The following is a 13,841-nucleotide window of genomic DNA, read 5'->3' on the forward strand; positions in this document are numbered from 1 at the left end:
CCACCCCGGTTTTCTCTGCCCTCTCCAGCTACAGGCAGGAACGCGAAGGCTTCCTGCCCAGCCATCCTCCTGCTCCAGGGAGGAAGCCAATCGAGTTCATGGATGTGAGTGACCTCACAGGATCTGTCCCAGCTGCACCTTGCCCAGCTCCTCTCTTCCCCTACTGTTCCCTCTTCCCGGGGCTTCCCTGCCTAGCTGTTTCCTGCCCCAGCTGCTCCCCAGTCCCCAGCTGCTCCCCTCCCTAGCTGTTTTGCCTCTGGTGACTGCTGCACTCTACCCTGTTCTTCTCCACTTCCAGCTTCTCCCCTCCGAAGTTTCTCCTAGCTCTTCCTTCCCAGCTCTTGCTTTTCCAGCTTCTCCCTGGCTTCAACTCCTTTTCCTTCCTAGCCTCCGTCCTCGGGCCCTTTCTGGGCTTCTCCCCGCCCCATTCACTTCTCCCCTAGTCTTTCCTGGGCCCCAGCCCTGGTCTCCTTACCTGGTCTCCCTCCCCATGTGTGCCCGGGCCTGGCCCCTTCCCCCACAGTTCGAGGGGAAGACATCATTTGGAATGTCAGTGTTCAATCTCAGCAACGCCATCATGGGCAGCGGCATCCTGGGACTGGCCTATGCCATGGCCCACACAGGGGTCCTCTTCTTCTTGTGAGTCCTGGGCAGCCTGCGGGTGTGGGGCGGGGCAGGGGTGCTGTGTGGGCCAAGCCGGGGGCCTGGGGGCCAAGTCTGAGCTGGGCCATCTGTCACAGGGCCCTGTTGCTATGCATTGCTCTTCTGTCTTCATACTCCATCCATCTCCTGCTGACCTGTGCTGGCGTTGTAGGTAAGGCCTGGAGCTCGACCCGTATCTTGGACCCCAGACTCTGGACCCACCCCTCCGACCTGAGACCCTAGACCTCAACCCAAACCCTGGATTCCGAACATAACCACACTGAACATACCACACCCCCAGATCTTGGACCCAGGACCCCAGACTCCATCCTCAACTCCCTGGACTCCAGCTCTCAGACTGCACGGTGGCCCTCAGAACTTAACTGGGCTCCCAGGTCCCCACCTCCCAATCCTCATCCCTCACCCCTCAGTCTGACACCAAACCTCATTTCTCAGACCCTCCCCACACCCAGATTACTACATTCTGCTTCTAACCCCCACTCTTCAGTCTCTAGCTCCCCCTAATTGTGGAAGCCAGCCCCATGACCCCAAGACACCCACTACCCACCTCCAGCCCCCAACCTTCTCCCTGGTCACAGATCCCACCTCCCAGGCTCCACCTCAACCCCACCCCGAACTGCTTAACCCTCACCTCCAGCTTCCATCAATCAGACCCAATTACCCCCAGTCCCAGCTCCTCAGCTCCCTGACCCTTGGGCCCACCCCCACCCCCTCACCCCTGGCCTGGCCTCCTGGACGCACAACCCATTCCCTCCTGTCTTCCTACCCCAGGGATCCGAGCCTATGAGCAGCTGGGACAGAGGGCTCTGGGGCCCGCGGGGAAGGTAGTGGTGGCCGCAGTGATCTGTCTGCACAATGTTGGGGGTGAGGACTCTGGGAGGTAGGGGATCAGCTTGGGGGAAGAGGGTGGGGTGGGGTGGGCTTCCTCAGGCTGGGCTGGGGGGATGAGGGGAATCCTTCTGCTTATACCTCCCCCCACCTGCACCAGCCATGTCCAGTTACCTGTTCATCATCAAATCCGAACTCCCCCTGGTTATCGGCACCTTCCTGGACATGGACCCTGAGGGGTGAGTGAGCAACACCCCTTGGCTCTGGCCGGCAGGCCATTGAGTCTACCTGTGCGGTCTGCCTGCTCTCTTCAACTCTGTGCCCAGCTGACTCCCAGGTGTTCTGAGACTGTTGGGCAGGCCAGTGGGGTCAGACTGTGATGCTTCTGTTTTGTGAGGCCAACAGCGCGTGTGACCGTTGCTCTATCTGGTAGACCACGGGTTGGTTTTGGTGACTGTTGCTCTGGCTGACTCTGTCTGGTAGCTGACTCCGTATGTCCAGTCGACTCCGAGGCTGACCATGTGACTGTACACATCAAGTAGCCCGAAGCTCTGTGGATTTGGTTCTGGACCGTAGTACTGGCCGGCTCTCTGGCCAGCTGCACCACAGCTGGCTACAGCTGTGTCCTCTGTGCTGGGAGTCCAACCATGTGTGTCTGACATTTGCTTACTCTGACTTTTCCCCGTCCGGCAGATTCTGTTTGATTCAGGGTCCCTCAGGCTGGCGAAATCTGTCTGGCTGTAAGTGTGAGCGTGTGGTGTACTGTGGTACCAACTATGTGTATGTGATTGGCTCTGACTGTATGCGCCAGTGGACTCCCATCTCTGTTTAATTTGGCAGCCATTTTTTTTCTGGCAAGTTCCTTCTGGCTGTGTGTGTGTGTGTGTGTGCGTGTGTGTGTGTGATCCTCAACTCTGACGATATGTCCTCTGGACTATGGTTCCCACCATGTGTGTTTGACCACTGTTCTGAGTATGCATCTAGTTGACGGCATGTTTGATTTTATTTATTTATTTGACAGAGACACAGCAAGAGAAGGAACACAAGCAGGGGGAGTGGGGGAGGGAGAAGCAGGCTTCCCGCCGAGCAGGGAGCCCGACGCGGGACTCGATCCCAGGACCCCGGGACAATGACCTGAGCCGAAGGCAAACATTTAACTGACCGAGCCACCCAGGCACCCCTTGATTTTCGATCCCTCTGCTGGCTGAGTCTGTTCAGTTGTTTGTATGTGACGGCTGACTCCGTGTATCCTCTTAGATCTTCGGGTTTGATTCTGAAACTGTTTAGGTAGCTGACAAGCTGTGTGATGAGGTGTATCTAATTACTATAATTAGTTCCCAGCGACTATGTGCTCAGTGGTGCTTTGTCGGTTTATTTCTGTGTCACTGTGTGTACGAGATGGTGTGTGAGTGCCTGGAACATCGTAGGCAATTAATACAATTCTTTTGGACAAATGAGCAGTTTTTCAGCCGGTTCTGTATTAACTGTCTTGTCTAGGCACCCCCCTCCAATATCCGTACAGATCCCACTCTTTCTTTGAGCTGGGTCCCAACAAGAGCTGGTTGGTTTTGCCTCTATTTCGATCTTTGGCTGTGCGGCCAAGTTGGCCCAGCTACTTTTAGGTGTTCAACACACACCTTGAGCTGTTCAGACAACCACATGTGTGTCTTCCTGACCTTCTTGTTTCACTTTGCACCATTGCCTGATCATCGACTGTTGTTCGACCCGTGGGACGCACCAGGTCGGGACTCACTCGGTGTCCGGTACCGTGTGTTGGACTGCGGGAGTCTCACTGGTTCGGGGTCCTGTCTGCCCATCTGGTTGTATGTCCGCTTGCGAGTCTGACGGCACAGTTGTGTCTGCCTGTGTGTGTGTGTTCTTAGCTGTGTCCCTTTGACAGGGTTCGACTGACAGTCTGATTACCCTTCTGGCCCTTTCTGCCCATCCCATTGTGCCATTTGTCACCGTGACGGCCTGAATGACTTCTCACAGCTGAGGCGTCAGCTCATCTCCCCCGACTGCAGGCAGAAATCCGTCTGTTCGGCTGTCTTCTACGAGTGCCTGCCTGATGGTTTTCTTTGGCAGGCAGCTAGTCACTGTGTTTGCCTGTCTCCCCAGGGGCTGGTTCTTGAAGGGAAACCTCCTCATCATCATTGTCAGTGTGTTAATCATCCTGCCACTGGCCCTCATGAGACACTTGGGTAAGAGGCTTCCTGTGTTGGTCATTGGATAGTGGATTTAGAGAAGGGGAGCCAGATTGAGAAAACCCCCATGTTCGAGGGCGGTGACATACCAGGGGAGAGCTTGTGTGAGGTGGGCTTTAACAGATGAATAGGAGTTTGCTATGGAGGGGAGGTGGGTCCAGGTAGAAGTAAAAGCTTGTGCAAGAGGGTGGCCTAATTGGGGTGAGGTGGCCTGAAAGGCCAAACTAGGGTTTGATATTTGCTAGATGGGCGGTCCCTTGATTTCTGAGGCTCTGTGTATTACCCCTTGCAGGCTACCTGGGGTATACCAGTGGTCTCTCTTTGACCTGTATGCTGTTTTTCCTCATTTCGGTGAGTCTGAGGGAGAAGGACATGAAAAAAGCGAAGAAAGAGTTTGGAACATGGGGACGTAGCCTTCCCCATGACCTCACTTCCCCACCCTCCCCCAGGTCATCTACAAGAAGTTCCAGCTTGGCTGTGCTGTAGGTCTCAATGAGACAGCAGTGGAGAGCAAGAATCCCCCGGGCCTTCCCATCCAGGGACTCAACAGGAGCTGTGAGGCCCAGATGTTCACCGTGGACTCGCAGGTGGGTGTGCGCGTGCGTGTATAGAGCTTGTACCTCTGGTCCTATCCTGCTCAGAGTGGAGCTGGGCATCGGACATTAGGGGGCTCCCATGGTGGGGCCAGGGGGAAGAGGGGTGGGGGAGAGATCCCTGTAGGTTCTAATCTCGGGTATGTGGGCCATTCCCCTAGATGTTCTACACAGTGCCCATTATGGCTTTTGCCTTCGTCTGCCACCCCGAGGTGCTGCCCATCTACACAGAGCTCTGCCGGTGAGTGGGCAGGCAAGTGGGCGTAGGTGGTGCGATAGTCATAATGTCCCACAATCCCTCAAGTAGTCCTGGTACTGTGGCTTGATCGTGGCTAGATCGTGCTGGGGGAGGGGTTTGAGGTGGCCTTGGTGGGGGTGTGCCGGGCAGAGCCTTTTTATTGATTAGGGCTTAAATATTCTGTACAAGTGTGAATGGGCAGAGTGGGGAGGCAGAAATGATCAGATGGAGGGGATAGCATGCATGGATGGGGATGAGGAGGTGGGGATGGTCAGAGAGAGTGGGGTACAGGTGGACAGCACAGGGGGGCAGGGAGGATATGATGGAGGGATGTGTGGGTGATGAGATAGGGGCACAGCATGGAGGTCAGATGCGAGGGAGAGGCAGAGATGGCCAGACAGAGGAGATAGACAAAGATGGTCCTATGGGGTGAGCTGGATGGACAGAGGGAGGCTTGGCTAGTCACACAGGGGAAGTAGAGATGGGCGTCCCAGTGTGTACCAGCTGGACATCAGCTCTGGAAGAAGGAGACTCAGGAGGGCCTGGGCTCCTTTTGAGGGGCCTGCACCAAGTCCAGGGGTCTGGGCATGACCGTTCCATAACCTCTGTGACTCAGGCCCTCCAAGCACAGAATGCAGGCCGTGGCCAACGTGTCCATTGGGGCCATGTTCTGCATGTATGGGCTCACAGCGACCTTTGGATACCTCACCTTCTACAGTGAGTGGGGCTGGGGCCAGGTGGGGGCTGGAGTGGGGACTGGGCAGACTGCTCGGGCAGGAGCCTGAGCTCTTTCCCTCTGTGCCCCGGACCCGTCAGTTTCCAAAGAGGGGGTGCACGTGGCACATGTGGATTTTGTTGCCGTGTGTGTGTGTGTGTGTGTGTGTGTGTGTGTGTGTTTCCGGGGCGCTGGTCCTGGTGCTCCCACCACACCGTGCATCCTGTGTCCCATGCCCCGCGGCCCAGATAGCGTGGAGGCGGAGATGCTGCACATGTATAGCCAGCAGGACCTGCTCATCCTCTGTGTGCGCCTGGCAGTGCTGCTTGCGGTGACTCTCACTGTGCCGGTCGTGCTGTTCCCTGTACGTGGGGGCGGGGTCGGGAGCTCGGGGGCGGGGCACGGAGCGGACGGAGATGCGTGGAGGGTGTAGGCAGGGATGTTTGGCTGCGGGGCGGAGGCGGGAGCCGATGGATGGATGGAGGAGGCGGGGGTGGACAGATAGGGAAGGCGGAGTAGGCAGGTGGACAGAGGAGGCAAAAACTGATGGTCGGACAGAAAGGGGACATCGGTGGCAGGACAGAGAGAATGAGTGGGGGGAGGGGTAGTCAGCTGGAGGGAGGAGGCACCAGATGTCTGGCCAGGCAGAAGAGGGAGGCAGGAATAGTCAGGGTAGAGGCAGAGAGAGATGGACAGTCAGAATGAAGAAACAGGGATGGACAGCATCCCTTAGGATGGGTGGAGGCAGAAATAGTGAGGTATAAGAGGGACCAGGCTCTCAGATGGGGGGGTGGGGTGACTAGACAGAGGAGGGAGAGAGAGGTAGTCAGATGGCGAGAGAGGCAGGGATCTCAGACGGAATGGAAGGACAGGAGGCCGGTCAGACAGGGAGGCAGAGATTCCAGAGCGCGGGTCGAGGCATCGATGGGTGATCAGACAGAAGGAAGAGGCATGGATTGTCAGAAGGGTGGCAAGGTGCTCATTCAGAAGGTGGAGGTACAGACGGAAGCTCAGACCAGGTGGACATGTAGATAGTCAGATGGAGGGAGGATCAGGGACCTCACACGGGATGGAGGCACAGATGGATGCTCAGAGGGTGGAGTTCAAGCCAGATGACCACAGGGAGGGGGGCAGCAGCTCTTGGGCCCTGACTGGTGTCCTACCCTACTCTGACCACAGATCCGCCGGGCCCTGCAGCAGCTGCTCTTCCCAAGCAGGGACTTCAGCTGGCCACGACATGTGGCCATTGCCCTGATCCTGCTTGTCTTGGTCAATGTTCTTGTCATTTGCGTGCCAACCATCCGGGATATCTTTGGGGTTATTGGTTAGTACCCCCAGCCCCAGTCCCAGACCCCACCTAATATGGGCCTTATACTCCAAACTTACATTGACTTCTGTCCCTCCTGCTTGTCCTCCAGGGTCCACCTCAGCCCCCAGCCTCATCTTCATCCTTCCTAGCATCTTCTACCTCCGCATTGTGCCATCTGAGGTGGAGCCCCTCTACTCCTGGCCTAAGATCCAGGTGAGCATTCCAGGGGAGGGCTGGGGAAAGAGGGAGCATTCTGAGGAGGGAGCACCCCAGGATGGCCAGGGATAAAAAGGAACATTGTCCCGAGGGGGCTGGGGGAAAGGAGGGCGGGTGGTCTGGAAGAATGAAGGAGATTGTCTTAGGAAGGGGCTGAGCAGACAGAGCACCAGCGGGGTCTGCAAAGACAGAGGGAGCATTCTACAGGCAGATGGAAGGAGCGCTATTAGAAGAGGGTCGGGAGAACTTTCAAGGAGGATAAAGGAGAATACTCTCTGAAGGGTTCTGGAAAGATGGAGAATTCTTAGGAAGGGGCTGGTGTTAAGGAAGGGGAGAGAGCAGGAAGGTCAGGAATGAATGGGGCACTCTAGAGGGGATGGAGGGCTTGAGGAACATTTCCAGGAGTGCTGGTGTGGAGAGCCAACCAGCCCCATCTTCTCTCCCTCTCGTCCACAGGCTCTGTGTTTTGGTCTCCTGGGGGTCCTCTTCATGGCCATCAGTCTAGGCTTTATGTTTGCCAACTGGGCCACAGGCCAGAGCCATGTGTCCGGACACTGACCTTGTCCTGCTCCGCCCCGGGCCCCTGTGCGCATGCATGTTCCTGTGCATGTGGAGGAAGATGGGGCCGCTCTCCAGGTCCCTCAAGCCTGGCGTGTGGAGGTGGCTGGTTCCCATTAACATGGCTCTTGGAGGTAGGGGGGGCCACAGAGCTTGCAGAGTGGTCCGCTTCCTTCCTCCCCAGGGATGCTGAGCTTGGATCGTGGCCCTAAGCCCAACCGAACCCCACGGGAGGAGACCAGGTCCTTGGGGAATCCCCGCCCAGCCCAGTCCTTTCTGCCTCTCCTGGCAGAAGCTGTTTGTCAGGATCACCCTCGAGCTCAAGGGGAAGAATAAAGATGCTGAATTGCAACTCTGGCCTCAGCCTTCTGATCTCTTTCTACGTCTTCCTGGGGGAGCCTGCCTAGGTTCAGACACGGGTAAACTGAAGCCCTGAGCGTAGGATTGAACCGGCTCTCGAATGTTCACTCACGTCTCCACTCCTTCAGTAACTTGCTACCCAACTCATCGTTCTGTTCATTTCCTCACTCGAGAAACATCTACTGAGGGCCTCCTGGGTGCCAGGCCCTGTTTTGGGTTCTGGGGTTTCAACAGTGAATCAAGCAGACCATAATCCCTGTAGATGGTGTTCTGGTACAAAAGTAGGCAAACCGTGACTCACAGGCCAAAGGCAGCAGTCCGCTGCCTCTTTGTGTGGCCACTGAGCCAAAAATAGTTTGCACATTTCTAACTGGGGAAAAAAAAAATCCAAAAAAGAATAATTTGTGACACTTGAAAATGATGGAATTTAAATTGCAGTGTCTGCAGACCTTTTATCGGAACACAGTAATGCTTGTTCACTTACATATTGTTTATGGTTCTTCAGTGCTAGCACAGCAGGGCTGAGGAATTGCAACAGAGACCACGTGGCCCACCAAGCCTCAGCTATTTATGATCTGGCCCTTTTCAGAAAAAAATTTGCTGATCCCCCATCTAGCCGAAGAGAGGAAAAGAGATCAATCATTTCTGATAAAGATGAGCACTATGAGGGGCACCTGGCTGGCTCAGTTGGTGGAGCATGGGACTCTTGATCCTGGGGTTGTGAGCTCGAGCCCCTTGGGTATAGAGATTACTTAAAAATAAAAGGGCGCCTGGGTGGCTCAGTTGGTTAAGCGACTGCCTTCGGCTCAGGTCATGATCCTGGAGTCCCGGGATCGAGTCCCGCATCGGGCTCCCTGCTCAGCAAGGAGCTTGCTTCTCCCTCTGACCCTCCCCCCTCTCATGTGCTCTCTCTCTCTCATTCTCTCTGTCTTAAATAAATAAATAAAATCTTAAAAATAGGGACACCTGGGTGGCTCAGTCGGTTAAGCATCTGCCTTCGGCTCAGGTCATGATCCCAGGGTCCTGGGATCGAGTCCCGCATCGGGCTCCCTGCTCTGCGGGGAGCCTGCTTCTCCCTCTGCCTCTGTCTCTCATGAATAAATAAATAAAATCTTTAAAAAAAAAATCTTAAAAATAAAATAAAATTAAATTAAATTAAAAAAGATATGCACTATGAGGAAAACAAGTGATGTTGAGTGTGGTGTTGAGGGAGGTGGGGAGGGTTATCAGGGAGGCCTCACTGATAAGCAGACTAGGAGCTGGGTCCTAGATTGGCCAAAAGGAGCGAGTCACATGGTTATTTAGACAAAGTGTTACAGGCAGAGGCAGCAGCAAGTGCAAAGGCCCTGAGGTAGGAGCCAGCATGGCCATTTTGCTCTCCCACTGGCAATGTGTGTGAGTGCCCATTTCACAACAGCCTGAGTCATGAGACATGGATTCTTGCCAACCTACTAGGTGAAAATAGTATTGCTGTTAAAATTCACATGTATTTCTTTTCTTTTCTTTTCTTTTTTAAAGATTTTATTTATTTGACAGAGAGAGACACAGCGAGAGAGGGAACACAAGCAGGGGGAGCGAGAGAGGGAGAAGCAGGCCTCCTGCCGAGCAGGGAGCCCGATGCGAGGCTCGATCCCAGGACCCTGGGATCATGACCTGAGCCGAAGGCAGACGCTTGACGACTGAGCCACCCAGGCGCCCCGCACATGTATTTCTTTATGGAAGAAATTTTTGGATATTTAAGAGACTTTCGTTTATCTTCCCAGATAATTTTTAATGCATATGCAGGCCACTATAGATAATCTTTCTCCTCTCTATATTTAGAAATAGGACAGTTGACTGTAGTTGATTCATACTATATGCTCCTTATTTAACTCTTCTTCATTCCTTACTGCCTCTAACTCAACTCAATACTAAATTAAAGCTCAATAAGCCTGCTTTTAAAGAACAAGGCTAACTTGAAATTCCAGTACCTGGCCTTACAAATGCAGGTATTCATATTTAACACCCACAAGAAGAGGTTATCCTCTCAACAGGGTTTCTGGCAGAGTGAAGTCTAATTTCATTTTTTTTTTTTTTAAGATCTTGTTTGCGAGAGAGAGAATGAGAGACAGAGAGCATGAGAGGGAGGAGGGTCAGAGAGAGAAGCAGACTCCCCGCTGAGCAGGGAGCCCGATGTGGGACTCGATTCCGGGACTCCAGGATCATGACCTGAGCCGAAGGCAGTCGCTTAACCAACTGAGCCACCCGGGCGCCCTAATTTCATCTTTTTTTAAAAAATGGGTTATGTTGGGGTGCCTGGATGGCTCAGATGGTTAAGCGTCTGCCTTCGGCTCAGGTCATGATCCCAGGGTCCTGGGATCGAGTCCCGCATCGGGCTCCCTGCTCCGCGGGAAGCCTGCTTCTCCCTCTGCCTCTCTCTCTCTCTCTGTCTCTCATGAATAAATAAATAAATAAATAAAATCTTTTAAATAAATAAATAAATAAATGAAAAATGGGTTATGTTTAAGAATTGTTTACCATGCCCAAGTCTAAAAATTTTACATTTTCGGGATGCCTGGGTGGCTCAGTCGGTTAAGCGTCTGCCTTCGGCTCAGGTCATGGTCCCAGGGTCCTGAGATCAAGTCCCGCATCAGGCTCCCTGCTCAGTGGGGAGCCTGCTTCTCCCTTTGCCTGCTGCTCCCCCTTCTTGTGCTCTCTCTCTCTCTGACAAGTAAATAAATAAAATCTTTAAAAAAAATTTTACATTTTCATTTAAATCTATGATGCATTTGAATTAATTTTTGTATAAGGTATGAAGTTTACGTGGATGCTTTTTTTTTCCCTTTGCCTATAGATATCCAATTGGTCCAGCACCATTTCTGAAGACAGTTCTTCCTCCACTGAATTACTTTTGTATTATTTTCTTTTTCTTTTTTAAGTAAGCTCTGTGCCCAACATGGGGCTCCAACTCAGGACCCTGAGATTAAGAGTTGCATATTCTACCAGCTGAGCCAGCCAGGTGCCCCTTGCTTTTGTATTCTGTAAAAATTCAGTGTGGGACTATTTCTGGGTTTTCTATTTTGTTCCATTGATCTATGTGTCTATTTTTTCCCCAATATCACAATCTTGATTCCTGTAGCTATGTAAGTATTGCAATTCAGTAGGCAATTCCTCCCATTTTACTTTTTTTTTTTCAAAATTGTTTTAGCTAGGGGCACCTTGGTGGCTCAGTCAGTTAAGTGTCAGCCTTTGGCTCAGGTCATGATCCTGGAGTCCTGGGATCGAGCCCCACATCGGGCTCCCTGTTCGGTGGGAAGCCTACTTCTCCCTCTCCCTGCCACTTCCCCTGCTTGTACTCTCTCTCTGTCAAATAAATAAAATCTTCAGAAAAATTGTTTTAGGTATTCTAGTTTGTTTGCCCTTCCATATAAGTTTTCTTTTCTTTTTAAAAAAGATTTTATTTATTTATTTGACAAAGAGAGAGACAGCGAGAGAGGGAACACAAGCAGGGAGAGTGGGAGAGGGAGAAGCAGACTTCCCCCCGAGCAGAGAGCCCAATGCGGGGGCTCCATCCCAGGACCTGGGATCATGACCCGAGCCGAAGAAAGACCCTCAACGACTGAGCCACCCAGGCGCCCCAGCCCTTCCATATAAGTTTTAGAATAATCTTGTTTACAATATTGCTGGGTTTTGGGGCACCTGGCGGCATCAGTCGGTAGAGCATATGACTTTTTTTATTGAGGTATAATTGACATATTAGTTTTTGGATGTACAACATAATGATTCAATATTTGTATATATTGTGAAATTATCACCACAATAAGTCTAGTTAAACATCTGTCACCATACACAGTTACAAAAATTTTTTCTTATGGTGAGAGCTTTTAAGATTACTGTCTTAGCAACTTACAAATATATAGTATTAACTATAGTCACCATGCTGTACACTACATCCCAGGACTTATTTTATAACTAAAAATTTTTTGAAAACTAAAGAATAATAGGGTGTTTTCTTTTTTTTTTTTTAAAGATTTTGTTTATTTATTTGACAGAGAGAGACACAGCGAGAGAGGGAACACAAGCAGGGGGAGTGGGGGAGGGAGAAGCAGGCTTCCCGCGGAGCAGGGAGCCGGATGCGGGGCTCGATCCCAGGACCCTGGGATCATGACCTGAGCCGAAGGCAGACGCTTAATGACTGAGCCACCCAGGCGCCCCATGTTTTCTTTTTTTTTTTAAATATTTTATTTATTTATTTGACAGAGAGAGAGACAGCGAGAGCAGGAACAGTGAAGCAGGGGGAGTGGGAGAGGGAGAAACAGGCCTCCCGCGGAGCAGGGAGCCCGATGCGGGGCTCGATCCCAGGACCCTGGGATCATGACCCGAGCCGAAGGCAGACGCTTAACGACTGAGCCACCCAGGCGCCCCTAGGGTGTTTTCTTTTAAGCAATATATTTTTTTAAGATTTTATTTATTTCTTAGAGAGAGAGAGAGAGCACAAGCAGTGTGAGCAGCAGAGGGAGAGGGAGGAGCAGGCTCCCCGCTGAGCAAGGAGCCCGATGCAGGACTCCATTCCAGGACCCTGATGCAGGACTCGATCCCAGGACCCTGAGATCATGACCGGCGCTGAAGGCAGACACTTAACCAGCTGAGCCACCCAGGCATCCCAATAATAGGGTGTTTTGCTCTAACGAATACTGAAATGTACTTTAAAATCATGGTAAGGGGGCTGGAAGAGTGTGGTAGGCAGAATAAGTGCCCCCCACCAAAAGTGTTCTCATCCTAATCCCTGGAACCTGTGAATATGTTGTTACCTGGGAAAGGGAATTGAAGTTGCAGGTGGAGTTAAGGTTGCTAAACCTTAAAATAGCTTCTCCTGGATTATCTGGGTAGATCCAATGTCATCACAACTCCCTGTAAGTGGAAGAGGGTCTGAGAAAGAGATGTGAGGATGGGAGCAGGGTCAGAGAGATGTTATGTGTTGGTTTTGAGGATGGAAGAAAGGGGGCCATGAACCAAGGAATGTGGGCAGCTTCTAGAGACCAAAAGGTGAGGAAAGAGTTTCTCCTCTAGAGCCTCCAGGAAGGAACATAGCTTGCAAACACCTTGATTTTCATCCAGTGAGACTTGTTTTGGATTTCTGACCTACAGAACTGTAAGATAATAAATTTGTGGGTTTTTTTTAAGTTTTCATTTATTTAAGTAATGTGTATACCCAACGTGGGGCTTGAACTCATGACCCCGAGATCAAAAGTAACGTGCTCTTCCAACCGAGCCAGTCAGGTGCCCCCAAATCTGTGTTGTTTTAAGCCACCAAGAATGTGGTAATTTGTTATAAGAGGGTTAGAAAATGAATACACACAGAAACAGATCAATTAGTGAAACAAGATAGAAGGACGAGAAACATACTGATCTATATACAAAGCGTCAGCATGTATTTCCAAATGGTGGGCAAAAGATGGATTGTATGCCAAATGATGGTTTGACAGGTGTTTATCCACTTGGAAAAAATAAAGATTAAAATCTCACCTTATACCATATAAGATAATAAAGTCAAGAAAAATTAGAGGTTTAAATGTGAAAATGTAAATTCATAAAGCACTAGAAGAAAATCTAGGAAATATTATAATGAATCTTGAGGTGGCATAGGCATTTCTTGGCATTACACCAAGGCTGTGAGCAATAAATCTGATATATTTAAAGACATAAAACTTAAAGACTCATCTGAGTCAAAGGCCACCATATACAACCATTTGAAAAGGTATATTTGAGGGAAAATGTTGAAACACTGTAAGGGAGGAAAAAACTTTCCTTCTACCCTTCTGGGTTTTTGGCTGGAGCTCTGTAATAAAAGATTAATAAGAAAAAAACAAATAGAAGGCTATTAATATGTGTCTCATATATCGATGGTAGAGACTCAGGGATGAGTATCCCAAGGGATGGCTAGAGCTTGGGTTTATATAGCAATTTGGGCTAAAACAGGAAAAAGGGGGTTTGGGCTTATGGGTTCGGGAGGCAAGTTATGGGGAAGTGACCTGGGGAGGTGTGGTAAACAAGGATAAGGTTTGTTGTGCAGATTTAAGTCACAGCTTTCTCTGTTGATCAGAGTTTCTTGTGATTTAGTCTTCCTTCCCTTCCTAGTACAGAGAGGGGGCAGACACCCTTACAAATGGAAATTTCC

General features: G+C 51.1%; 1 protein-coding gene across 1 annotated transcript; it reads left to right on the forward strand.

Moving 5' to 3' along the window:
- The first annotated feature begins 33 nt into the window (after positions 1-33).
- SLC38A5 (solute carrier family 38 member 5) lies at positions 34-7,676 on the forward strand. Its single transcript, XM_081808946.1, has 14 exons — positions 34-104; positions 524-639; positions 741-814; positions 1,435-1,527; positions 1,652-1,730; positions 3,610-3,692; positions 3,988-4,046; positions 4,145-4,282; positions 4,450-4,529; positions 5,143-5,243; positions 5,490-5,605; positions 6,421-6,565; positions 6,660-6,763; positions 7,223-7,676. Exons 1-14 carry the CDS (start codon positions 99-101, stop codon positions 7,322-7,324), a joined length of 1,296 nt encoding a protein of 431 aa, XP_081665072.1. The 5' UTR covers positions 34-98; the 3' UTR covers positions 7,325-7,676.
- Positions 7,677-13,841: the final 6,165 nt, after the last annotated feature.

Source organism: Leptonychotes weddellii, chromosome X, assembly GCF_054177405.1.
Source record: "Leptonychotes weddellii isolate Sample4059 chromosome X, ASM5417740v2, whole genome shotgun sequence".
NCBI lineage: Eukaryota > Metazoa > Chordata > Mammalia > Carnivora > Phocidae > Leptonychotes > Leptonychotes weddellii.

Coding starts and splice junctions, on each gene's coding strand:
- SLC38A5 (XM_081808946.1), top strand. Junction 1,731..3,609: donor CTGGACATGGACCCTGAGGG/GTGAGTGAGCAA, acceptor CTGTCTCCCCAG/GGGCTGGTTCTTGAAGGGAA. Junction 4,530..5,142: donor ATCTACACAGAGCTCTGCCG/GTGAGTGGGCAG, acceptor TCTGTGACTCAG/GCCCTCCAAGCACAGAATGC.